General features: G+C 43.6%; 1 protein-coding gene across 2 annotated transcripts in view; it reads left to right on the forward strand.

Moving 5' to 3' along the window:
• LOC109903796 (histone-lysine N-methyltransferase 2B) overlaps positions 1–26,613 on the forward strand; it is a 90,053-nt gene that overhangs the window by 54,461 nt on the left and 8,979 nt on the right. For both annotated transcript variants that reach the window (XR_004202815.1, XM_020500754.2), the window contains exons 23-32: positions 2,944–3,078; positions 3,438–3,596; positions 3,737–3,854; positions 13,838–13,916; positions 14,169–14,326; positions 14,576–14,734; positions 14,970–17,418; positions 17,559–17,666; positions 25,279–25,436; positions 25,608–25,739. Coding sequence is in view for 1 of the 2 variants with exons in the window: in XM_020500754.2 (XP_020356343.2) it covers positions 2,944–3,078; positions 3,438–3,596; positions 3,737–3,854; positions 13,838–13,916; positions 14,169–14,326; positions 14,576–14,734; positions 14,970–17,418; positions 17,559–17,666; positions 25,279–25,436; positions 25,608–25,739 (3,655 nt within the window). In the remaining variant the exon portion in view is untranslated. The remainder of the gene's footprint in view (positions 1–2,943; positions 3,079–3,437; positions 3,597–3,736; positions 3,855–13,837; positions 13,917–14,168; positions 14,327–14,575; positions 14,735–14,969; positions 17,419–17,558; positions 17,667–25,278; positions 25,437–25,607; positions 25,740–26,613) is intronic.

Raw genomic sequence — 26,613 nt, forward strand, 5'->3', positions numbered from 1 at the left:
CGCTGGTGGAGTGGGCGCGTACACCGCTATTTAACCCTTGCCCCCTGCTGTAATATGCCCGGAGAGATTCCACAATCCAGTGGGAGACATGCTGCTTATGGACTGCCCTGCCACGAGCTGGATTAGCAGAACGGGCATAAAGCTCACACAGGACATTTAAACGCCTGTTCCTCTTCAGAAGGAAAAGGAGGCGAAAATGGAAATGGCTCAAAGCTAAGGACCTGTAGGACATAGCCATGACTTTCAGGGGGAAGGTTGCATTTGGACTCAACGTCACCTTAGTTGCCCGGGTGAACTGAGTACAGAAAGTTTGTACTGATAACACCCAACATGTTTAGCCATGACCGAAGTCATGAGCAGGGAGATTTTGAAGTTGAGGATCAGGGCCAAGTCCCATGTGGGAGCAATTGGTTTGGAGACCAGTCTGAGACAACCGCACAACCAGGATCTGAGGATCTGGAGGTTATTCCCTCCCTCAAAACGGGCTCTGAGGCCTCGGAAACAGTCGACCTGATGACGTCGCCGAAGTGTGGGGGATGCGCAAAGGTTGTAGCCTGTACCCCCCCCCGACGTCACTGTTCGCATGATCCATAGCAACACTGCGCATGCACACCGTTGTTTGGAGCCGACAGCGAGCCTCCCGTCAAGTGCCATCTGAAGGGGCGGGACGCCACTATGGACTGGGAGAGATTGGTTCATTGTTCTTTTTCATAGTTACCAGTGCCACAGAATCTTTCAACCAATCTGGAGAAGGGACAGACAGCACTGAAAAATGGACACCTTCTGTGGTAACAGACGGGGCAATTGGTAATTGAATGTCATTTCCTAGAATGAAACCCATAACCTGTATCACTAAGCACCTCATGGGGACTAGTGAGCTACAGGCAGGAATCAGCAATGAATTCCAGTGATGAGCCTTCTTGTGGACTGAGAGCGAGTCGCCCAACTTATTACTCTCACCTTGGGGAGATTGATATACCACTTGAACCCTGTGAACACAAAGGAACTTGGGGTAACAGAGGAGGCTTTAAACATGGACAAGCTTCCAAGCTAAGTTGTGCTTCTATAGCCTGGATGAAGCCCTGCCCCTTATGGACATGGGGCTCCAGTAAATTCTGACGTAGCACCCTGTTTTGTTATTAACCAAACGTGGGGGCACTGATAACTGTGGGGGAACTGATAACTGTGGTAATATTTTTGTTGTGGGGCTCACCGGTCGATCAGACCCGTGCTAAGGCCCCTTGCTCTGGGGGTTACCCGAGCCAAGTGCTCGGCGCCTGCTTCCTCATCAGAGGTGCCTGCATGCCCCGCTTCCTCCACTCCCTCCAACTCCAAGAATTTGAAATAGGAATAGGATTGCCGTATCACTGGCGGAAAGCTAATAAGCTTTATTTGCCAGAAGTTATGCATGCTAACTGAATTTAGCCATGCTAAGGCTTCTAGTTTAAGCTAGGCTAGCTAGCCTCTGACTGCAACACAGTCAGTTTAACCAAGAATAACCAAGCAACTTAATGCTGGCTACATACACTAAACAAGAGGGTTACCCAAGCAACTCGACCATTAGGAAGCCTGAATGGCTAAAATCAAATCTAAACTTATTTGTCTCAGACATGGTTAGCAGATGTTAATGCGAGGTAGCGAAATGCTTGTGCTTCTAGTTCTGAGAGTGCAGTAGTATCTAACAAGTAATCTAACAATTCCCCAAAAACGACCTAATACACACAAATCTAAGGGGGTGAATGAGAATATGTACATGTAAGTATATGGATGAGTGATGGCTGAACGGCATAGGCAAGGTGCAATAGATGGTATAAAATACAGTATACACGTGATATGGGTAATGTAAGATATGTGAAAATGATTGAAGTGTCATTATTTATAGTGCATTGTATAAAGTGACTAGGGATCCATTTATTAAAGTGGTCAGTGATTGGGTCTAAATGTAGGGAGCAGCCTCTGAGTTAGTGATTGCTATTTATGTAGGACCGGATCATTGATGTGGAACCCGGACTCTTTTGAGAAGAGGCAAGTGGTGCTTAACCAAGGCACACAGATAGAACCTGGTCATCCTCTCTCTTCGAGTAGTCTCCTATAACTGGCAAGAGCACACAGGAGAGGAAGTCATCTGAAACACCAAGCCCCAGCCATCCCCTAGTCTCGTACACAAACTGATTAGAGCGAGGGCGGCCTGACCATGTGCCGAGACATAAGACAACAAACATGGATGGCTATTAATTCATTGGGGGCGTGGTGGCAAACCTGAACCCACCTTGTAGTTTCGGTCTCGTTACCTGTCTTATCTATTGCTGAAGCCAGGCCAAGCAATTAGAAGAATAACTCATTGTTTGTACTGTTCTCACAAGTTTCCTAATCATAAACTACAGCACACGACGCCCAGGGGGTGAGCACGCTCTACAACCCAAGGGACAGTTAAGTTGGCGCGACATAAGACAGTCTCGTGTTCCGATTATTTGTTTAAGTACTGTGAAATGTACCTGTTCACACCAACGTGAAGAGTGGAATAATTGAAAGAATGAATCCGAGTCTCACGCTTATCACATGTGGAAGGAGGGTCTTCCAGCGAGCCCTGTATTTCATTGGCCTTGTCGGGCGTGATTGTAGATCCTTCAACCGAAGTCGTGAGTGTGCGATTCCTCCATAGTGTGTTGTACCGAAGATGACTGACTGAAAGAGAATGCATTTTTGTTGTGGCCACACACCCGATTCAATTAGTGAACTAATCAACAAGCACATGACTAGTTGAGTTTATTCTTCTAGGCGGCTAAAACAAATAATTTTATGTTTGGGGTACTCAGGGATCGGAGTTGTGAAACACTTCTGTAGTACATTATACCCACAGTAATGGTGTTAGCAGCTATTCAGACATCCCAGAATGTTGTCTCAGGTCCACTCTAAATCTGAATTTCCTCATTTTTATTGAAGGACGCAGGCAGGCTGCTGTACCTGGGGCAGAACGAGTGGGCCCACGTCAACTGCTGCCTGTGGTCCGCTGAAGTGTACGAAGACAACGGAGCTCTACTCCAAGTACACAGTGCTGTCTCCAGGGGGCGCCACATGGTAAGAATGCATTGAACATAACCATAGGTGTGCCTCAAATGGCACCCTGTTTCCTATAAAGTGCACTACTTTTGACCAGGGCCCATAGTGGGCTATGTAGGGAATAGGGTGACATTTGGGACACACGTCAAAGCTGGAGTACATCCTTACCCAATAGACTTTGTATTCAGACATAGGTGTGCAGTTTCCTGTTTTTAACATTGCCATAAAATAATAGGAGCTTTATTATTCCATAGAGAGAATTGTGCTATGCCCATTTTAGTTATAATGAGAATGTTTACTCTTCAGGGAGTTTTCTGCTAGTCGTTCTCATTCTGTTTTCTTTTCTCTTCTACTCATTGTACCGTTCTTCCCTACAGCGCTGTGAGCGTTGTGGCCAGGCGGGGGCGACTGTTGGCTGCTGTCTCTCATCCTGTCAAAGTAACTACCACTTCATGTGCGCCCGCACCCGCAACTGTGTCTTCCAGGAGGACAGGAAGGTCTTCTGCTCCAGGCACCGCGACCTCGTCAGTGAGAAGGTGAACTTTTAGAATTGGGCTGAGGCGCACACAAAGAAACAGTCATCTTTCCAACAGTGCGCACCACCACTTTCACTGTGACTTGTCAGCGGCATCCAAACTTATGTCTCAGGATTTGCACTCTCGTTTCCACTCGCCAGATGGTGTCTGGGAATGGGTTTGAAGTTCTCCGGCGGGTCTACGTGGACTTCGAAGGGATCAGCCTCCGTAGGAAGTTTCTGACTGGCCTGGAGCCAGAGTCTATAAATATGACCATTGGTGAGTATGTGCACATCCCCAATGGCACCCTATTCCCTATGTAGTGCACTGCTTTTAACCCTTTACACTCGTGGGAATGAGCCTATATGGAGAGGGCTACATAGATTTTTTTTTTTTTACAGAAGAAATATGGAAAGCATATGCATACCCTTGGAAGCAATTACAAGGGAACCGTTAGGAGATTGTGGGGAAATTATGAGGACACGGCAGTTCACCTGACACAAGACTGAGTCTAAACATTACACTGTGGTTTTATGAACATTTTACATTTACTGTACTTTCCAATGTATTTGTTGAAATGAAATCTGAAAATACTCTGGATACATTCAGTAACATAAGAATAATATTGGAAAATTTAGGGTAGGTGCATCAATAATTTTTTTAAATGCCAAAGTTTTGAGAGAGGTCCAACTAACTGGTGTATACAAGTGGCCACACAGCTCTCCAAAGTATGCACAGTAAGTCAATTCAATGCACTTGTATGACTCAAAGAAGAGTCTCCCAACTGTAAGGTGCTTTTTTGAGCTCTCCTAGCTGTGCCATTGATGAACTAGAGCAAGCACACTTATAGTTGTTTTGTTTGGAACAAAGCCCTTGCAACTCAATATTAGGTAAATGTTCTTAATATTTTGTACACTCAGTGCATGTCACTCTACAATCCAAAATAGTAGAAAACTTGACATATTGTATTGAGCAACTTGTTGACAAAGACAAGCAAACTCTGGGACAGTTGTGAGACAATAGATCCCAAATTGATTTGATTTTAAATTCATACAACCAGTAGACTTCGGTTACATAAAAAATAAATATTCAAAAGCAAGGAGTTTGATGCATCAGATCAGACAGTTTAGCCTAAAATGTGGATCAACTATTTAAAATCTAATTCTATGTCACATGTGCCCAGAATACAACCTTAGAAATGCTTACTTACAATCCCTCAACCAATAATGCTTTAAGAAGTAAAATGAATAAATAAACGTGTTAACTTCTTATGGCTGCAGGGGCAGTATTGGGTAGCTTGAATGAAAGGTGCCCAGAGTAAACGGCCTGCTCCTCAGTCCCAGTTGCTAATATATGCATATTATTAGTAGTAGTATTGGATAGAGAACACTCTGAAGTTTCTAAAACTGTTTGAATGATGTCTGTGAGTATAACAGAACTCATATGGCAGGCAAAAACCTGAGAAGAAATCCAAACAGGAAGTGGGAAATCTGAGGTTTGTAGTTTTTGAACTCAGCCCTATCGAATACACAGTGGGATATGGATCAAGTTGCACTTCCTACGGCTTCCACTAGATGTCAACCGTCTTTAGAAACTTGAACGAGTCTTCTACTGTGATGTGGGGCCGGATGAGAGCTCTTTGAGTCAGTGGTCTGGCAGAGAGCCAGGTCCTGGTCACGCGCATTTCACGTGATAGCAACTTGCGTTCCGTGGCTTTTCTACAGACAATGGAATTCTCTGGTTGGAACGTAATTGAAGATTTATGATAAAAACATCCTAGAGATTGATTCTATACTTGGTTTGAAATGTTTCTACGACCTGTAATATAACTTTTAGAACTTTTTGTCCGACGTTCGGCTGGACCTGCACGAGCGTTTCGATTTGCGCCCTAACAAAAGTAGCTACTTGGACATAAATAATGGACATTATCAAACAAATCAAACATTTAATGTGGAACTGGGATTCCCGGGAGTGCATTCTGGTGAAGATCATCAAAGGTAAGGGAATATTTATAATGTTATTTCTGATTTCTGTTGACTCCAACATGGCGGATATTTTTTCTTTTTTCTGAGCGCTGTTCTCAGATTATTGCATGGTTTGCTTTTTCCAAAATCTGACACAGCGGTTGCATTAAGGAGAGGTATATCTATATTTCCCCATGTCTAACAATTTGTTTTTTCATCGACATTTATAATGAGTATTTCTGTAATATGATGTGTTTCTGCAATATCACTGGATGTTTTTGAACGTAAACGCGCCAATGTATACAGATTTTTTTTATATAAATATGAACTTTATCAAACAACATACATGTATTGTGTAACATGAAGTCCTATAAGTGTCATCTGATGAAGATCATCAAAGGTTAGTGATTCATTTTATCTCTATTTGTGCTTTTTGTGACTCCTCTCTTTGGTGTTTTTCTGTGAGTTGGTGGTGACCTAACAATCGTTTCTGGTGCTTTTGCTGTAAAGCCTATTTGAAATCGGACACTTTGGTGGGATTAACAACAAGATTAACTTTAAAACAGTATAAGATACTGCTATGAGAATTTTGTTCTCAATGTTCATAAACTGAACTTCAATTAAAATCCTTTGTCTGTTACTAAGAATTTAAGGTTCTTATTAAAATGAAAGTCAGAGGCCAGTCTACCGTAGTCGGCAAGGTTTATTTACGAGAGCGCTGCTGTACATATACAAAGACATTCCTTTTATAACTTTCTCTTACCCTACACTCATACATACACATCAACAGGAATTTTCTCATGAGTCTCACCACAGTTTATTACCACTCAGCTGACAGTTCCAGTCTCCCCCAGATATGAGAGCTCTGGAGGGGCTCTCCCTGTCTCACCTAATCTCCCCAGAGTTACAGCCAGGTCGGTTCAAACATGGTTAACAGGTTAATGCACCTCTTCGTTCTCTTTTGACACACACATACATTCCTTTCTTCCTAGGTCTATGCTACATAACCCCTTCCTAATGAACAAACATTATTTATCATTATAGAAATACAGGGTAGAATTATGTTAATTCTACCCTATTATGTTATAATTCTACATTAAATGTATACATGTATGTTTGAGAAATGTATTGAGAGTTCTGTATCGAATTTGGCGCCCGGCACTTTCACTGACTGTTGTCATATCTATCCCATTAACGGGATTGCAACCCTATGTTAAAAAATAAAATAATAGAAAATGTAATGTTTAATAATAAACAGCAGCAGTAAAATAACAAGAGGCTATATGCAGGGGGTACCGGTACAGACTCTATGTGCGGGGGCACCGGTTAGTCGAGGTAATATGTACATGTAGGTAGAGTTAAAGTGACTATGCATAGATTATAAACAGAGTAGCAGCAGCGTAAAAGAGAGGTCTTGGGTAGCCCTTTGATTAGCTGTTCAGGAGTCCTATGGCTTGGGGGTAGAAGCTGTTAAGAAACCTTTTGGACCTAGACTTGGCGCTCCGGTACTACTTGCCGTGCGGTAGCAGAGAGAAGTCTGACTAGGGTGGCTGGAGTCTTTGACAATTTTTAGGGCCTTCTGACACAGCCTGGCATCCAGGACGGATGGCTTGACCCCAGTAATGTACTTGGCCGTACGCCCTTTCCTCTGTAATGCCTTACGGTCGGAGGCCGAGCAGTTGCCATACCAGGCAGTGATGCAACCAGTCAAGATGCTCTTGATGGTGCAGCTGTAGAATGTTTTGCGGATCTGAGGACCCATGCCAAATCTTTTCAGTCTCCCGAGGAGGAATAGTCTTTGTCGTGCCCTCTTCACGACTGTCTTAGTGTGTTTGGACCATGATAGTTTGATGTGGACACCAAGGAACTTGAAGCTCTCAACCTGTTCCACTACATCCCGTCAATGAGAATGGGGGTGTGGGCCTCCCGAGTGGCGCAGTGGTCGAAGGCCAAACCCTCCCTAACCCGGACAACACTGTGCCACCAGAGACTCTGGGTTCAAGCTCAGGCTCTGTCGCAGCCGGCCGCGACCGGGAGGTCCATGGGGTGACACACAATTGGCCCAGCGTCGTCCGGGTTAGGGAGGGTTTGGCCGGCAGGGATATCCTTGTCTCATCGCGCACTAGTGACTCCTGTGGAGGGCCGGGTGCAGTGCAAGCTGACCAAGTCGCCAGGTGTACAGTGTTTCCTCCGACACATTAGCTTCCGGTTTGAATGTGCATTGTCAAGAAGCAGTGCGGCTAGGTTGGGTTGTGTTTCGGAGGACGCATGGCTCTCGACCTTCGCCTCCGTGCGGGAGGCCGTGCGGAAGTTGCAGCGATGAGACAAGACTAACTACTACCAATTGGATACCATGAAATTGGGGAGAAAAAAGGGGGTACAAAAAAGTGGGGGCGTGCTCAGTCCTCCTTTTCCTGTAGTCCACAATCTTCTCTTTTGTCTTGATCACGTTGAGGGAGAGGTTGTTGTCCTGACACCATCGACCATGGAGTCCATGAGTGAACAGGGAGTACGGGAGGGTACGGAGTACAGGATGGGACTGAGCAATGCACCCCTTAAGGTGCCCCTGTGTTGAGGATCAGCTTGGCGGATGTGTTGTTCCCTACCCTTACCACCTAGGGGCAGCCCGTCAGGATCCAGTTGCAGATGGAAGTGTTTAGTCCCAGGATCCTTAGCTTAGTGATGAGCTTTGATGGCACTATGGTGTTGAATTCTGAGCTGTAGTCAATGAATGGTATTCTCACATAGGTGTTCCTTTTGTCCAGGTAGGAAAGGGCAGTGTGGTGTGCAATAGAGATTGCATCATCTGTGGATCTGTTGGGGAGGTATGCAAATTGGAGTGTGTCTAGTGTTTCTGGGATAATGGTCTTTATTTGAGCCATGACCAGCCTTTCAAAGCACTTCATGGCTACAAATGTGAGTGCTACTGGTTGTTTAGGCAGGTTACCTTAGTGTTCTTTGTTACAGGCACTATGGTGGTCTGCTTGAATCATGTTGGTATTACAGACTCGGGGCAGGGAGAGGTTGAAAATGTCAGTGAATGTCAGTGTTAGTGAAGACACTGCCAGTTGGTCAGTGTCACATCCTGGTACACGTCCTGGTAATCCGTCTGGCCCTGCGGCCTTGCGAATGTTATGCATGTTTCAGTGTTACTTGCCTCAAAGTCATTTAGCTCTGGTAGGTTTGTGTCACTGGGCAGCATTTCTTCACATAAGTGCAGCAGTGCGTACAAGGCAGTAGGCTATGCGCAAATGTCCGTTCCATAATGCAACACTGTTGTCAAAAAGGCACTGCACTTTTCATGTGACAGAAATTAAATTGTGTTAGAAATTAAGAAAGAGAGGAGATCTAATTTTAAAAAGATACCATATTTACATATGTTTTCTGACCCTTTACTATGAGACTTGAAATTGAGCTCAGGTGCATCCTGTTTCCATTGATCATCCTTGAGGTGTTTCTACAACTGGAGTCCACTTGCTGTGAATTCATTAATTTATTGGACATGATTTGGAAAGCCACACATCTGTCTACATAAGGTCTCCATCATACTTAAATGGATAATGTTTGGAACCACCATGACTCTTCCTAGAGCTGGCCGCCTGGCTAATCTAAACAATTGAGGGGGAAGGGCCTTGGTCAGGGAGGTGACCACGAACCCGATGGATGAACCCATCGAACCCAATGAATGAGCTCCGGAGTTCCTCTGTGGAGATGGGGGAATCTTCCAGAAAGACAACCATCTCTGCAGCAATCAGGCCTTTATGGTAGAGTGGCCAGATGGAAGCCACTTGTCAGTAAAAGGCACATGACAGCCCACTTGGAGTTTGCCAAAAGGTACCTAAAAAGGACTCTTAGACCATGAGAAACAAGCTTCTTTGGTCTGATGAAACCAAGATTGAACCCTTTGGCCTGAATGCCAAGCACCATGTCTGGAGGAAACCTGGCATCCTCCCTACGGTCAAGCATGGTGGCAGCATCATGCCTTGGGGATGGTTTTTTTCAGTGGCAGGGACTGGGAGACTAGTCAGAATCGAGGGGAAAGATGAACGGAGCAAAGTAAAGAGCGTGCCTTGATGAAAACCTGCTGCGGAGTGCTCAGGATCTCCGCCTGGGGTGAAGGTTCACCTTCCAACAGGACAACGACCCTAAGCACACAGCCAAGACGACGCAGGAGTGGCTACATGAAGTCTCTGAATATCGTTGAGCGGCCCAGCCAGAGCCTGGACTTGAACCCGGTCTAACATCTCTGGAGAGACATGAAAATAGCTGTGCAGCGACACTCCCATTCCAACCTGACAGAGCTTGAGAGGATCTACAGAGAAGAATGGGAGAAACTCCCCAAATACAGGTGTGCCAAGCTTGTAGCAACATACCCAAGAACACTCGGGGCTGTAATCGCTGCCAAAACGAAGTACCTAGTAAAGGGTCTGAATACTTATGGAAATGTGATCAGTTTTTTATTTTTAATAGAATTGCAAACATTTCTAAACCTGTTTTTGCTTTGTCATTATGGGGTATTGTGTGTCGATTGAGTCGATTGAGTATTTTTTAAATATGCAGTTTAAAAAAATATATAGTTGTGTATTGATTTTAAGAAAGACATTGATGTTTATGGCTAGGTACACATTGGTGCAATGAGTTTTTTTATGAATGAGCTTGTTAAATCGTCACCCGTTTAGAAAAGTAGGCTGTGATTCGATGATAATTCGATGCACTGCATTGATTATATGCCACGCAGGACAACCTAGATAAAATAGTAATATCATCAAACGTGTAGTTAACTAGTGATTATGTTAAGATTGCTTGTTTTTTATAAGCTAAGTTTAATGCTAGCTAGCAACTTAACTTGTCTCCTTGCTGCACTCGTGTAACAACAGGTTGTCAACCTGCCATGCAATCTCCTGGTTGAGTGCAATGTAATCGACCATAATCGGCGTCCAAAAAAGCCAATTACCGATTGTTATGAAAATTTGAAATCGGCCATGCCAATTAATCGGTCAACCTCCAGTCTGTACTGAACTCACTGGCGCTGGAAACGTTGAGGGCCCGGAATAGTTTTTACAATGTTGCAAGTTTGCTAGCGTGAGCTTTGGCAGGACCGAATTGACACAATAATGTTTCAAGTTCTTTGGCTAGGCATGACCTGTCTGCAATGTGGTTCATAGGAAATTTCAACCTGCAGGCTGCAATGTTTTTATTTGTTGGCTTTATGTAGGCTATTTTTTACATGGTTAGCAATAGAAGTTACTTTTAGATTTGCATCTTCATTTAGATATAGAACCACATGACAATGATGATTTTGAAATACAAAGAATTATAAATTAAACTGTTCCACGAACATGTGCATATGAAAATCATAACTGGCACTCAGGTTGTTAGAAATGGTAAGATAAATTGGGACTCCAATTGGAAAAGGTTGACTACCCTTGGTGTAGCCTATTACCGGCAACTTCAAGAACGAAATGGCAGAATCTGCGAAGGCCAGCAGCGGGAGGAGCAAGGTCGGAAAGTTTTTTCCGATAAAGTCTCCGAGTCATTTTTGTGTCTTAATTATTTAATAAGAGATAATAATAGATTTTATTTAAACAGTTTTTTTTTCTCCATTTTAAATAGACATTTTAAAAACTTCTACCAATTGATTGGTTGACTACTTTTGGTCGACCAATGTATATAAAAAAATGTTGGACAGGCCTAATATGTTTTCAAAATGCGTACTGCCTCCAGCTCATTGCAAATGAGTGGCAGGTAGCCTAGCAGTTAGTGCGTTGGGCCAGTAACCAGAAGGTTGCTAGAACAAATCCCTGAGCTATCAAGGTAAAAATCTGTTGTTCTGCCCCTGAACAAGGCAGTTAACCCACTGTTCCTAGGCCGTCATTATAAATAAGAATTTGTTTTTTAACTTGCCTAGTTAAATAAAGTTCCGTGACGCATTGATGAAGCCTACCTTCCTATGCATTTGCTGTTTGAGAAATTTGTCACACTTTCTGACAGATGTTCCACTCAAAGGCTCTGTATCTGTATGCTCGACGCATGCGATAAATATATAAATAAGATACATACTGTACTCATGCCAATTTAATTCCACTAAATCGTGCAAATTAACTAGAGATGCACGATATCTGTGAACATATCTGAATCGGCCAATATTAGCTAAAAATGCCATCTGTATCGGACCGATGTCTAGTTTAACGCTGATGGTAAAAAACGATGTCAAACCGTGCATACCTATATGACATGACGTAGTATGATATGACATAGTTACATGACGTAATGATGCCACAAATTTTGCGCTCCACGTGCAACACAGCATTCCTAACCTAGCCCACAATGTCTGCTGTGTGGATCGAGCAGTCATTAGAAAGAGTAAGAACATTTCAGTGAGACAACTTAAAGGCTTAATCCATTAAAGGCAAGATAATGGAATTCATTACCCTTGACAATCAACCGTTCTCTGTCGTGGGTGATGTTGGCTTTCGCCGACTGGTCGAGCACCGGTACCGGCGCTTTTTTTCAGATGTTACCCTACCGGAGTTACACAGTAATAGCGTCACTGCTAATAGCTTCACGACATACATACTATGGAATGCCGTTTGGGTCTTTGCATGTTGCAGTAGCACTGTCAAAGCTGCACAAAAAAGTCTGCAAACACCGGCCACGAACGATGTGTTTGCAATACCGCGTTGGTAATAAAGCATAATTTGTTAGACCACAACTTCTGGGGTAGCTAGCTTTAGCTTGGTACCTAGCTAGCACCTATATAACCAGCCTGAAAACAATGACCAGTAGAACCTGCAGTCATTTTCATTATTCTTAGCAATGATTTTAAAATCCTTGTAAGTACTAGCTAGGCAGCAACTTGTTGTTGGCCTAATGAACTGAAGTTCAATTTCAAGAAAATAAATAGCTTGCCAGTTAGTTAACCCTGTTGTCCAAAGCTAATGTTTTTAGCAGCCAGCTAGGTTCATCTGGCTAGTGTGCCTCGACCGGACCGGGTTCAGTGTTTTGAAGCTAGCCACAATAAGGATTAGGCATAATAGTGGAATTTGCGGTTTGCCCTCAAAATAAAAGTATGTAATTGACAGTGACGCAAATGAATACAAATAGTGGAATTGTGCCATAATGTTATTTTGAAGGCTAACAGCAAAGTCCACTGTTGTGACTAATCCTTATTGTGTTTAGCTTCACATAGTTGGGTCGGGCCAGCATTAATCAAATAAGAACTGTCTTAAAAATAGGGTTATTTTAGATGACACCTAGATTGTCGTTTGAGCTAGCTATCATTTTTTTATGACCAGCACTGTAGGTGCGCGAGACAACTTTACCAGCATCATAGCATACGTATCGATGAATCGTTGTGACATGATAGTGTAATCAATGTGTAATAACTATGTAAAAAATGTATGAACTCATTAAATTATTATGTGACGTGCAGTCATATTCAGGTCCTGATTGGTCAACAAGCTCATTTGACACGTCAAATAGTGTTATCCATTTTGACTCGCAAAGACCCGAACAGCGTTTCATAGAAATCCTGGTTGAGAATGAAACAAGTGAACAAATTAACCACAAAACAGCACAGCCAGTATGTTGAAAGAAATAGGTTTTTGATTATGTTTTACTGGTAATGGGGACATATGCAAATGCCAGAAAAATAACCCTTTGGTCAGTGTGTGTGGGACCTTTAGTTAACTAGGCAAGTCAGTTAAGAACAAATTCTTATTTTCAATGCCTAGGAACAGTGGGTTAACTGCCTTGTTCAGGGGTAGAACGACAGATTTATTTTGAAAGAGGATTATAGTTAATCCTAGTTAAATAAAGGTAAATAAATAACATCAAGCCCTCTTAATTTACAGCATCTCCCTCACTCAAACAACAAAAAATGTGTAAACCGTCTTGTCGCATTCGGTGCTCAAGTTCAGAACAGCTATCAGTCAAAACAAATACAGAGCTGTGAAGAGGAGACCCTGAGCTCTCATGTCATGTATATCATGTTACTTACTATACAGTCACTGCATTCCAAATTAGGCACTTATCAGTGTCCAAATCTGCAATTTTCAACCCATATACGGGTACGAGTTTAATACTTAGCAAAAACCCCAGGCACTGGTCAAAAAGTGTATTACACAGGCTTTGTCCCAAATGGCACCCTATTCCCTGTGTCGAGCGGCTTTTGATTTAGAAGGTGTGACCCATATACTCTAAAAGTTTGGCCAGTAAGGGATTTACAGTATTTTACCACCATCAATCATTTCCCTTTTTTACTCGTGAAACCATCCATCTGTTTCCTTCTATATCCAGGTTCACTTCAGATCAACAGGCTGGGTGTGCTGACAGAACAATCAGCAAATGGTGCAGGGTTGTATCCTGTGGGCTACCAGTAAGTGACCAATAATCCTCTTGTGACCCAGACATCGACAGCATCCATTTAGATTCTTCTTGTTTTGAATAATCAATTTGTGAATAATGATGACAATCTTATAATTGTCATTATAAGATTGGCAGTATAAAACTGCAGGAATTTTGTTGGAGAACTTCCCTGGAGTTCGTTTTGAAATTTATATTGGGTTGTTTATCTTTTACATTACTCACCTTTTGTCATTCTCCTCCCTCCCTGTTTTCCTCCGTCCAGGTGCTCTCGGCTGTACTGGAGCACAGTGGACCCTCGGCGGCGCTGTAAGTACACCTGTAATGTGACAGAGGTGTACTCTCCACTCCCAGAGAAGCCAGGGGAACAACATTGGTGGGAGCAGGAGGAGAACCGAACCATAGCCCACAGCTTCTACAAAGGTCAGCAAACCCACCTAACCTGCCCCTATCTGGTAGTAGGGTCGGCACTTCAATGGATAACCTTGATGTCCCATACGTTATATTTGTTTGTTTCTTTTCATTTGAAATAATTAAGGGGGATATGTATAACAACATAATTAAGTACATTGGAATTGTACAATATTTGCTATTCAAAAGGGACAATTTACTAGAATCTACTAATTCTCAGTCTTCAAAATAAATAATGTTCCTTTTTTATTCCTTGACCAGAAATGGAAATTCCAGAGGCTGTGATGAGTCCTCTGCCCATTCAAGTATCTCTCAGCACCACCTCATCCCCCCTGAAACAGGAGCCTGAGGCCAAAACCCCTAGTTACTCACAAACCAGAAGACCAGCAGGAGGAACATCTCGACCTCTTCCCTCTCCAGGTAACATTGACATTGAGTTAGATATCGATACCAGTTTAATATCTAGTGTCAGTTAACAGGGAGATATCTCTGCTTATTTGAGGAACATTTTTACTTACAATGTGGTCTTGCCTAGTTCCCTTAAATTTAAAGCACTGACTAAGTCGCTTAGGATAAGAGCGTCTGCTAAACGACATCAAATGTTAATATCACTCTGTTCTATCATGACACTAACTGGTCATCCTCTAATCTCTAGGGAGTGCGATGACCAAATCCCACCACATCCTGACTCTCAGGGATCTGGGCGATACCTGCCAGCTGCGTTGCCTGTCTCGGGGCCGCCAATCCGGGGACTCCTCTTCCCCAACCGATGGCCCCGCTGGACCAATGATGCTCCGTTCAGGGGGCACCCTCCACCCCAGGTCCCTACCCTTCAGCTCCCCTCCCAGAATCAGCGAAAACCTCCTGAATTCCCCTCGGAGAGTACAACCTCGCACTGGCTCCTCCAGCTGGCGCTCCCCTCTCTTGTCCCCTTCCAGTGTTACCTCCCCTCTCTCTCTGCGGCCTGTCGCCATCGGCAGTCCACCCTCCAACCTCCCTCTGGCCCTCGGCCACTCCTCCAGGATCAGGCAGTCATTCAAAATCACAACTCCAGTGTCCACTGAGGTGCCACAAGACTTCTTAGCATCATCCGAGCCAGGAGTGGTGGTGCCCTCAAACGGAATCACATTGACAGTAAATAATATGGAGGAAGACACAGACGTCAGACCCCTGATGTCGGATCAGGACTTGCCCTTCGCGCCCTTCGACGTGGCGGACGCAGACGTGGCAGTGGCCTCTGTGCTAAACGCCAAGCTGGAGTTTGACGAGACCTTGCTGAATGAGACTGTGGCGCTTCACTGTGGAGTTTCCCAGACAGCTGTAGGCGATGTGGAGGAGGCATTAGAGGCGGAGCTGTTAGAGGAGACCCAGAGCCAGACTCGTGGTGGGGACAACATGGATGCCAACATAGCTCCAGTATTCACCAAAGCAATGGCCACTAAAGAGGTCCTGGAGAACGGTTCCTCAGACGAAGACATGGATCACTACTTAAAGTTATCTCGTATGTTGGTGGTGTGCAAAGTCTCAAAGGACTCAGGGCAGGCAAGTCTCCCTCTCCTCTCACCAGCTCCTACGTCTCAGTCCATCTCCCAGCTTGACGGAGCGGATAACTGCTCTGAGAGTGATTCAAGCGATTCTACCTGCGATGAGGAAGAAACTCAGGAAGAGGGGAAGAGTGGGGAAGATCAGGGGGCTGACAGTCAAGCCTTGTTTGAAACCTGTGACCCAAATAATGACTTGTCTATTGAAGAGGAGGTTCTGATGGAGTCTGAGCAAATGGAATCCCAGAAAGAGGTTCTTCTGGACCCCAGCAGTGGCCATTTTGTTTCGGATGACAACAGCATCGGAGAGTACCTGGCTAATAATAAAAACGTAGTGCTTGAGGATAGTGACAGCTCTGGCTCCTCTACAGATTCTCTCATTGGAGTGGACGACGAGATGGGAGACCCAGACTTTGAGCCAGAACCCAAACCCAACCCCAAATCAACTCCTGTGAAAACCATCATGGAACGCCCTCGTCCTGTGAGCATGAAAACTATTCCACGAAAACCCACACCAGCGCAGAGAAAAATCATCAGGGTGTCCATACCCTCTGGACCTGCTCTGCCTCTGAATGTAGCCTTCTCTTCGCCACCCATCGCTGTTCGAACCATTCCAAGGACAGTCACCTCCACCGCCTCCCTGACCCCATTTGTAATGAATGGCATGAACTCTATACCCTTACAGACAGGGGCCACTACGGGGAGAGCTATCGCTATCCGCCTGGCCACACCAAGACAAGCAGCTCAGCAGCAGCTGACTGCCACTATTCAGTCTGCCTCCAACTCAGCCCCGTCTCCACAGGTTCTGCTAGTCAACCGTCAAGGTCAGATTCTGATGAAAGATCCAAACACTAACACCTTCCAGACGGTCAGCACCAGCTCCCCATCCTATAGCCGCATCAGCCAGATAGCCAAGATTATCCACAGCAGTGGTGCACTGCCCCGCGCGATTCCCCAGATGGTGGTATTACCCGCTACATCTACACCCTCGCCACGGACAGCCGTCTTCCATAGTTCAAATCTCATCACTAGTAGCAGAAACAACAACAACACCACCACACCAACCACCGTCTCTAACAGAAACACCACACCAGCAACCACCACCAATCTCCTGATCAGGACCCCACAGAGTTTGCATGATGGGCGAGTGCTGGTCCGAGCCATGCCCATGACGCATGGAGCGAAACAAGTGAGGGTCAAGTGCGTCTCTGTGCCCAGCTCTCCAATGATGACAGGCAACCAGGCCCAAGCTATCTTAGACAGAGCCATGGCTTCTCATCGTGAGCCCTCTCGGATACGGCCTAATATCCTCAGGGTGAGCCCGTCCCAGCTGAGCCCATCCCACTTCCAAGTCCACCCGTTCCTCAACAAGCCTCAGTCCCCTCTAGCCATCTCAGACACACCTGGTCAAATGCTCCGCCACGAGCCGCCCACCGCACCCGAGTCTCAGGTCCGTGTCAAAAGAGTGTCCTTCGTCGCAGAGCGTCCCGGCAAGAAGAAATGTAAAACTGATTTCCTCCCGCAGTCACCCTCTAGTGAACTTGATGACCTAGATGGCAGCAGGTACGGCAGAGTACAACATATAACATAACACAACATATTTTACTTTTAATGTTCTAACTTTGACTGCACTGCACATTTTCCAATTGGGATAATAAAGAGTGATTGATTTGAACGACTAAGTCACTCTTTTTCTCATACAGAAATTGTGGCGTTAGAACTAAAGCCCCAACAATGAAAGATGTGCTGGATCTGGACCAGGAGAAAGTTGAGCCCAAGGTCATCCTACCAACAGAACCTGAGAAGATCAGGTTAGTTTCTTCTCAAACATGACCATAGCAAGATGGATGCCAGAAATACGCACTGCAAGGTACATTTTTTTTGTTGTTGATATTTTAGAATGCATAAGGGGTCATGGTGGTGAAAAATTGGAACAAAGGCTAATCCATTCCCTTTTCTTTTTTTTCAAACATTCCCTCAAATATTTAAAGTTAATTCCCTCGTATAAAAAATTGTTCTCTGACTAGAAAAAGTAGTTCCCTCAATTGTATTAGTTCCCTCGGATCTCCCCTGCAGATCTCTTGGCTTACAAGAATGGCATTCTCCTTTTGTAGGCCTACCCGGTCCCATTCCCACTTGGCCGATAACATATTGCAGCCTTATCGTAAGTCTATTTAGTTAATTAAATCAAATCTAATTTTATTTGTCACATACACATGGTTAGCAGATGTTAATGCGAGTGTAGTGAAATGCTTGTGCTTCTCGTTCCTACAATGCAGTAATAACCAACGAGTAGTCTAACCTAACAATTCCAAAACTACTACCTTATACACACAAGTGTAAAGGGATAAAGAATATCCGAATGGGTGATGGTACAGAACGCCATAGGCAAGAAGCAGTAGATGGTATCGAGTACAGTGTATATATATATATATATATATATGAGATGAATAATGTAGGGTCTGTAAACAAAGTGGCATAGTTTAAAGTGGCTAGTGATACATGTATTACATAAAGATGCAGTAGATGATACAGAGTACAGTATATACATATACATATGAGATGAGTAATGTAGGGTATGTTAACATTATATTAAGAGGCATTATTTAAAGTGGCTAGTGATACATTTTTTACATCAATTTCCATTATTAAAGTGGCTGGAGTTGAGTCAGTATGTTGGCAGCAGACACTCAATGTTAGTGGTGGCTGTATAACAGTCTGATGGCCTTGAGATAGAAGCTGTTTTTCAGTCTCTCGGTCCCTGCTTTGATGCACCTGTACTGACCTCGCCTTCTGGATGATAGCGGGGTGAACAGGCAGTGGCTCGGGTGGTTGTTGTCCTTGATGATCTTTATGGCCTTCCTGTGACATCGGGTGGTGTAGGTGTCCTGGAGGGCAGGTAGTTTGCCCCCGGTGATGCGTTGTGCAGACCTCACTACGCTCTGGAGAGGCTTAAGGTTGTGGGCGGAGCAGTTGCCATACCAGGCGGTGATGCTCTCGATTGTGCATCTGTAGAAGTTTGTGAGCGCTTTTGGTGACAAGCCACATTTCTTCAGCGCCTTCTTCACAACACTGTCTGTGTGGGTGGACCAATTCAGTTTGTCTGTGATGTGTACGCCGGGGAACTTAAAACTTACTACTGTCCCGTCGATGCGGATAGGGGGGTGCTCCCTCTGCTGTTTCCTGAAGTCTACAATCATCTCCTTTGTTTTGTTGACGTTATTTTCCTGACACCACACTCCCTGTAGGCAGTCTCGTCGTTGTTGGTAATCAAGCCTACCACTAGTGTCGTCCGCAAACTTGATGATTGAGTTGGAGGCTGTTACAGGAATTATATTCCTCTGTTTTAATACCCAATTAAAATTAAACACTGTCAATTCATAAGAATTAGTATGACTCTTATTTGTATAAAATGGACAGAGATCAGTCTTAAAAGTCAACTTGCAGTGTTTATTCTCGAGAGTACTGCCCATTATACATTTTACCACAGGTTATAAACTGAAAATGGCGTCATTAGTTTTAGTACTAGCCCGTCTCATCTCCTCTCCAGTACAATGGCTGTATGGTTCTCAAGCTTTCTCACCAGCGTCTCTCCCTATTAAGATAATTTATGAACAGAGCCAAGGTCTGCCTGTGTAGATAAGCATTCTAGCCAGTCTGGCTATAAGTTCATTAATTTCTACCAAGGAACAGACAGTCATTGTTCTAATTCTTGATTATATTTACACACATTATATTCATACATATACAGTAATATAATAGTATTCTGATTAGTCAGTCCTGATTTAAATGTATACATAATTAGTCATTATTGATAAAAATTCCCTTAACAGAGGCGTGCATGGCCACGCAGTCGTGGGTGAACAGGAAGTACAGAAGAGGGCTGAGCACGCACCCTTGTGGGGCCCCAGTGTTGAGGATCAGCAGGGTGGAGATATTGTTACCTACCCTTACCACCTGGGGGCAGCCCGTCAGGAAGTCCATGACCCAGTTGCACAGGGCGGGGTCGAGACCTAGGGTCTCGAGCTTGATGACGAGTTTGGAGGGTACTATGGTGTTAAATGCTGAGCTGTAGTCGTTGAACAGCATTCTCACATAGGTATTCCTCTTGTCCAGATGGGTTTGGTTGTGATTGGGGTGGTAAGCAAATTGGAGTGGGTCTTGGGTGTCAGGTAGGGTGGAGGTCATATGGTCCTTGACTAGTCTCTCAAAGCACTTCATGATGACGGAAGTGAGCGCTACGGGGCGGTAGTCGTTTAGCTCAGTTACCTTAGCTTTTTTGGGAACAGGAACAATGGTGGCCCTCTTGAAGCATGTGGGAACAGCATATTGGGATAAGGATTGATTGAATATGTCCGTAAACACACCAGCCAGCTGGTCTGTGCATGCTCTGAGGACGCGGCTGGGGATGCCGTCTGGGCCTGCAGCCTTGCGAGGGTTAACACGTCGGCTGCAGTTAAGGAAAGTCTGCAGGTTTTGGTAGCGGGCCGTGTCAGTGGCACTGTATTGTCCTCTGCATGCTTCAAATGGTGATGATCAGTGACCATTCAATAGCCTAGTTTGTGTTTTCATATGCCTATAAGGGCAAATATAGCAATTAAAACCCCTTAATTGGGCTAAGTAATTTCAACAGCCTAAAAAGCCAGGAGTCATAATTGAATGATGCATGTTTATAATGCAAACCAAATACACTTTGTGCAAACTCCTATTCATACACTTGGACAACATGAACAGTTGTCCATTTTGAGCGCCTCTCATCCCTGCGACCCTGTGTTTTACCGGCTTCCTGCAGTTTGGTCTATACATCCACTAAAACATGGCACCAGCCAAGCGCCTGGATGTGTTTTTGACTTAACAATTGTGCATGTGACTCATCGGAGGCAGAAAGGCATGCAAATGTAGTGTGCATAGGTTCCAAGAGGCTTCAGTGTTAACAGGTGCAATGAAGCGCTCTCATCCCAGAGCTAGGAAGGAATTATTTCTGGCTCAGCTCCTTGATCTATAGCCTTTCTATACTCCAGGGGAGTTCGTTACCATCCTAGCATGGTAATTAGCTAATATGCAGGTGACCGTACTGTCATCGCAACAAAGCGAATTAGCAGTCAGTTTTTGTTATGAACATAGAGCCAGAGCCTCTTTAAACCATCAATCTGTGCATGGTTGGCTAAGTCACTATACAGCTATAGCGAGCAAGATGCCTTGCAGCGCAGTCGCACACACAGCAGCAGCATGCTTCTGAAATTCTGGGAAATGGTTGCAGAGAGACAGAATGCCGATTCTGAGGACTATTTTTATTTTATTTGACTAGGCAAGTCAGTTAAGAACAAATTCTTATTTTGAATGACTGCCTAGGAACTGTGGGTTAACTGCCTTGTTCAGGGGCAGAACGACAGATATGTAACTAGTCAGCTCGGGGATTTGATCTTGCAACCTTTTGGTTACTAGTCCAACGCTCTAACCACTAGGCTACGCTGCCCCAACATGATTGAGGGAACAAATTCAAGCAATGGATTTATACAATTGAGTGATCTACTTTTTATATTGAGGGAACTAAGGAAAAAACTGAAGGAACTGATTAGCCTGGCAGTTTTTTTCTCTCCACCATAACCCATAAGGGGCTCCATACATACAGTGCATTCCGCGAAGTATTCAGACCCCTTTTTCCCCACATTTTGTTCCGTTACAGCCTTATACTAAAATGGATTAAATTTTTAAAATGTCATCAATCTACACACACTACCTCATAATGACAAAGCAAAAAGTTTTTTTGTTGTAACAAATGTATTAAACATTTTTAAAACTGATACCTTATTTACATAAGTATTCAGACACTTTGCTATGACATTGGAAATTGAGTTCAGGTGCATCCTTTTTCCATTGATCATCCTTAACTTCTACAGGTGTTAAGGATTGTAGCTTCATACCCAAGAAGACTCAAGGCTGTAATCGCTGCCAAAGGTGCTTCAACAAAGTACTGAATAAATGGTCTGAATTCTTATGTAAATTCTTAAGAAATTTGCGAAAATATCTATAAGCCTGTTTTTGCTTTGTCGTTAGAGGGTATTGTGTGTCGATTGCTGAGATTTGTATTTATTTAATACATTTTAGAATAAGGCTGTAAAGTAACAAAATGTGTCATGTTAAGGGGTCTGAATACTTTGAGGATTTTCATAGGGAAAATGGACAGGCCCATTTTGTGGGACTAAAGGTCGAAAATGGTAATACAGTGCTAATTTGTCCGCTTCACGTCAAAGTACATAAACCTACGGTGTAAGGAAAAATACAACCAGACATTTATCTATCATTGTTTATCATACAACGTCCATTTCATGATGCCAAAACGTGTTTAAATTATTTTTTAAATTTAGTTATAGATCCAGTTGAGGTGTGTTAAGGTGAGTATCGGAGCTCTATGTGATTTCTGTGACTTTCTGTACTCACACACACACAGCCAAGATGGAGTGGCACAGTGTGGCGCTTAGACACACAGAGCCTGTAATAGTTACTGGCGTTCCAACCATCTTAGAACCATCAGACCTAAAGCTCTGCAACTTTATAAACCTGTTCTAGAGCTTAAGTCGGTAGTGCATGGTGAGTTGTGGCTCTAGAAGGTTCTCAGGCCGAGAAACAGCCTTGTCCATTTGCAATATCTTCAATTAATTTAACATTGCGAAAATGACAACATTTCAAAAGTCCCAGAATCACAAGATTAGGTACATCGAAACCGCCTCGGCCCATAGAGACAGACCCTACAGGTTTCTGTCTGATAGCTCTTTCAGGGACACCGTAGCAACGCCAGAAAAAAAGTGCATTTTCAGCACTAAGGTCACTGTTCAGACTCCGAATGACCTATCAAGACAACTCGGGATTCGGGGTCGCCTCAGCTAGGCCTACACATCATGTCAGAACTGGACCCGCAGCTAGAACGTAACTACGTGTTTTACGTTTTTTTAATGGTTTTAACAGAAGGCGCTGTGAATTTTAGCACGGATCTGAAATATGCGATAGTTGGATTCTAAACGAGTTGGACAACGTGGGTTTGGTGTCGGTATGTAACAGTTTGGTGTCAGTATGATATCTTATTGACTGATGGATGGCTGACTGAAGTGGCTGACTGAAGTTTAAACAGTTATGAACCATCACCAAATGGACAGGCTGGAATCAACACTAACGTGTTGGTAAATGGCATCACCTTAGTCTCTAGGCCGTGCCGAGTTCGAGGTGCCCCACTTGACCATAGGTCGCTCGGTCTGACCGCAGCGACCGTGCAAATAGTAGGCCCGAAATTAAGCCTGACTAGTAGTTATATTGACATGCTTTTGACATTACGGCCTCTGGATCACACAGATGCTGTTTTCGACTGGGGTCATCGGGTGGATAAGCCAGAGTTATTATAGCTGCGCTCGCCGGTTCATGTAGTTTGACACATCCAAGTTTCTCCCTAAGGATAACATGGGTTTACAGGTTATTCTCTAACTCTGCATCTGTGCAGGCAATTTTCTAAATTTCTATGCCACGTGTGCAGGGTCACCTGTACCTCTACAGATATCAACATGAAAAGATAGAATAGTCCCCTTCATATCCTAAAGGGGAAGTATGCATTTTATTAACAAATGAGCAGGCTGAAACCATCACAGAAAGAGAAACATATGGCATCACCATCGTTGAACCGTGTCGAGTTCAACAAGGTGCTCCACTTGATCGTAGCTCACTCGGTCTGACCTCAGTGACCGTGCAAAAAAAGTATGCCAAAAATTAAGCCTGACCTAAATTTGAGGTGCTTTTGGGTTACAGCGGCAGAACCGTTGAGGCTGGAAGTGCAATTCAACCACAGGAATGTTCCTATGGTCCTCCCAATCTGTGCAAGCCTAACCTTGACCATGTGGAATTAACCCTTAACAGTGAAAACATGGAGTATTTCTTCCAACAGTTGATCTGATATCTCTTCCCATAGCAATACATTGTCTGCTGCCCTAACTTCAGCCTGATGCCCATGTGGATTATGGTTGCCATAGAAAACTGTCTTCAATGACAACCCATCAGGCCACTCTAAGGATTACCTGTGTTGATTTTGATTTCACTCCCTGCAGTTAGTGAAAAACACTGCATTCGACCCTATTTAAATCAGTCTGTTCTTAATGTAAAGACTTGACACTCAGGATTCTGTATATGGGTGTCACAATGAAGATATGTTTACACTCAGCTTCCTGTGACAACCGGAAGTGCCTTACATTTGGGTCATAGGGGCAGTGTCTATTTCCAATAAGTTTAAACAGTGATTTACCATCACCAAATGGACAGGCTGAAATCAACACCAACGAGCGATGGAGAGGAACCACTATCATTGCTAGGCCACCCGAGTTCAATGAACCAGTCATTTGGGCATTTCAGCAATATATTAGAGCATATCTCATTTGTGATGGTAAATTCCCATTTTAATGTATTGCTAATGGACAGTGTACATTTCCAATACATTTAATTAGGGATTTACCATCACCAAATGGACAGGAAGACATCAACTCCAACGAGCGATGGAGAGGAACCACTATCACTGCTAGGCCATCCCGAGTTCAGCGAACCAGACAATTGGGCATTTCAGCAATATATTAGAGCATGTTCAATTCATGATGGTAAATTCCCATTTTAATGTATTGCTAATGGACAGCATCCAATGCATATAATACATTGCCAGTCTTAACATGTTATACTGCAGTTGAACAGTGTCCATTGCCAATATATTGCTATTGGATAGTGTCCATTACACATGCTATATTTTCAATGTGAACATGCTCTTCCATTGTCAATGTATATCCATAAGGATGTTGAATCAACACCAATGAGAAATTCTGACTTCCTATGATGAAACATGACAAATATACCTTCTAGGTTGATTGAAGGCTTAACATAATGATATATAATTTGGTCAGTATATAGGCCATCTCAACATTATATATGCCATTTGTAGACGGTTCACTGACTTTTGGGTTCCGAAGCCAACTTCCTATGATCATATATGGCAAATGGACAAAACATTGACATATGACAACTTGCATAAAATAGGAAAAATCTATGTCCATATGGTTCCTATATATGTATAATTGACCAAAATTGAAACACTTTTTACAAGGTTTTAACATTTAGAAGATTTCACTCTTGAGACCTGACTTTCAGGTGGCACTAAACCACCTTTTGGATTTTTGGTTTATAACACTTGGCATTTGACATGTTCCACTTGCAATATATTTTTGACCAACAGCTGCCCAATTGAGTGGTATTTGCAATTGTGTATATGGTTGGCCCAATGCCAATAAGATCCCATTCATTGTTGTCCTTTTCATGGGTGTCTTCCCTTAGAAGCCTTCAGTAGAATAGGGATATCTAAACTCTTAATATAACACCATGTCTGTGTGTCCTGTCTTATAGACCACCTCTCATACCTCAGATGGCATGTCAGCCCAACCGCACTCTACGTCCACCCAGCAGCAGCACCACCACTCAGAGTAGCAGTAATATCCATGGGAAAACCCACGTCTGGGTCAGTGCCCGCCATGGAGATCTCTCTGACTGGGGCCCCTACTCAGGTGGGCAACATTGTATACATTCCGCATTGAGCGGTTTTACTCTTAAAACAAACAAAAAACACCCAAAACCAATATTTGACATTTATTCTGAATGTTAATAAATATTTCTCATTTGACTTTTTTTTTAAATAAATGTAACCTTCCTGTCTTAACACACTTCAAACCTCTCAGGTTTCAGCTCTGACGAGGACACGTCGCCACCTAAACAGGACAAGACCAGGTTTGTCCACAGGAACCAGCCCCACCTGCGCTTTGAGATCACCAGTGACGACGGCTTCCATGTACAGGCAGACAGCATAGAGGGTAAGAATCTCAGCCCAACTACAGAAACAGTAGCTGTTTAGTTTAAGCTATACAGTGCCTTGCAAAAGTAACTATTTTGCATTACAACCTGTAATTTAAATGGATTTTTATTTGGATTAAATGTAATGGACATACACAAAAGAGTCCAAATTGGTGAAATGAAAAGGAAAAAAAATTGAAGAAAAAATCTACGGAAAAGTGGTGCGTGTATATGTATTCACTCCCTTTGCTATATATATGTATTCACTCCCTTAAATAAGATCTGGTGCAACCAATTACCTTCAGAAGTCACCTAATTAGTTAATTGAACACAGGTGGACTTTAAGTGTCACATGATCTCAGTGTATATATACACCTGCTCTGAAAGGCCCCAGAGTCTGCAACACCACTAAGCAAGGGGCACCTTTTATCACATACATTTTTTTATTTTCCATCAACTCATCTTCAAAACACTCTCCTGCAACCCGCCTCACCAATTTATATTTATAAAAAAGTATTATTTACCTCAAATCTGTAATCCTCCAAGAAGCTAGCCAGAAACTCCAAGAAGCTAGCCAGAAGCTAGCCCAGAAGCTAATCCAGAAGCTAGTTCAGAAGCTAGTTAGCTTCTTTACTGGCAAATCGTTAGTATTCAGCTAACCACGATTTGTGGTCATCAGCTATCCTTTAGCTCGAATCTATCGCCAGTTTTGTGCAGCGCGGCTCGGAACGGAACATACCGGACCAATTTTTTTCTCTCCATGTCCCTGGATTTCAACTGCTCTCTGGACATTCATACCCGGATCTCACAGCTAGCTAGCTGCTATCCGTGTGACTATCGGCTTTCGTCGATTCCGGAGCAAACATCAATTATTCCGGAGCTAGCCAGCTCCGT

Source organism: Oncorhynchus kisutch, linkage group LG14 (genome assembly GCF_002021735.2).
Source record: "Oncorhynchus kisutch isolate 150728-3 linkage group LG14, Okis_V2, whole genome shotgun sequence".
NCBI classification, from domain to species: Eukaryota; Metazoa; Chordata; class Actinopteri; order Salmoniformes; family Salmonidae; genus Oncorhynchus; species Oncorhynchus kisutch.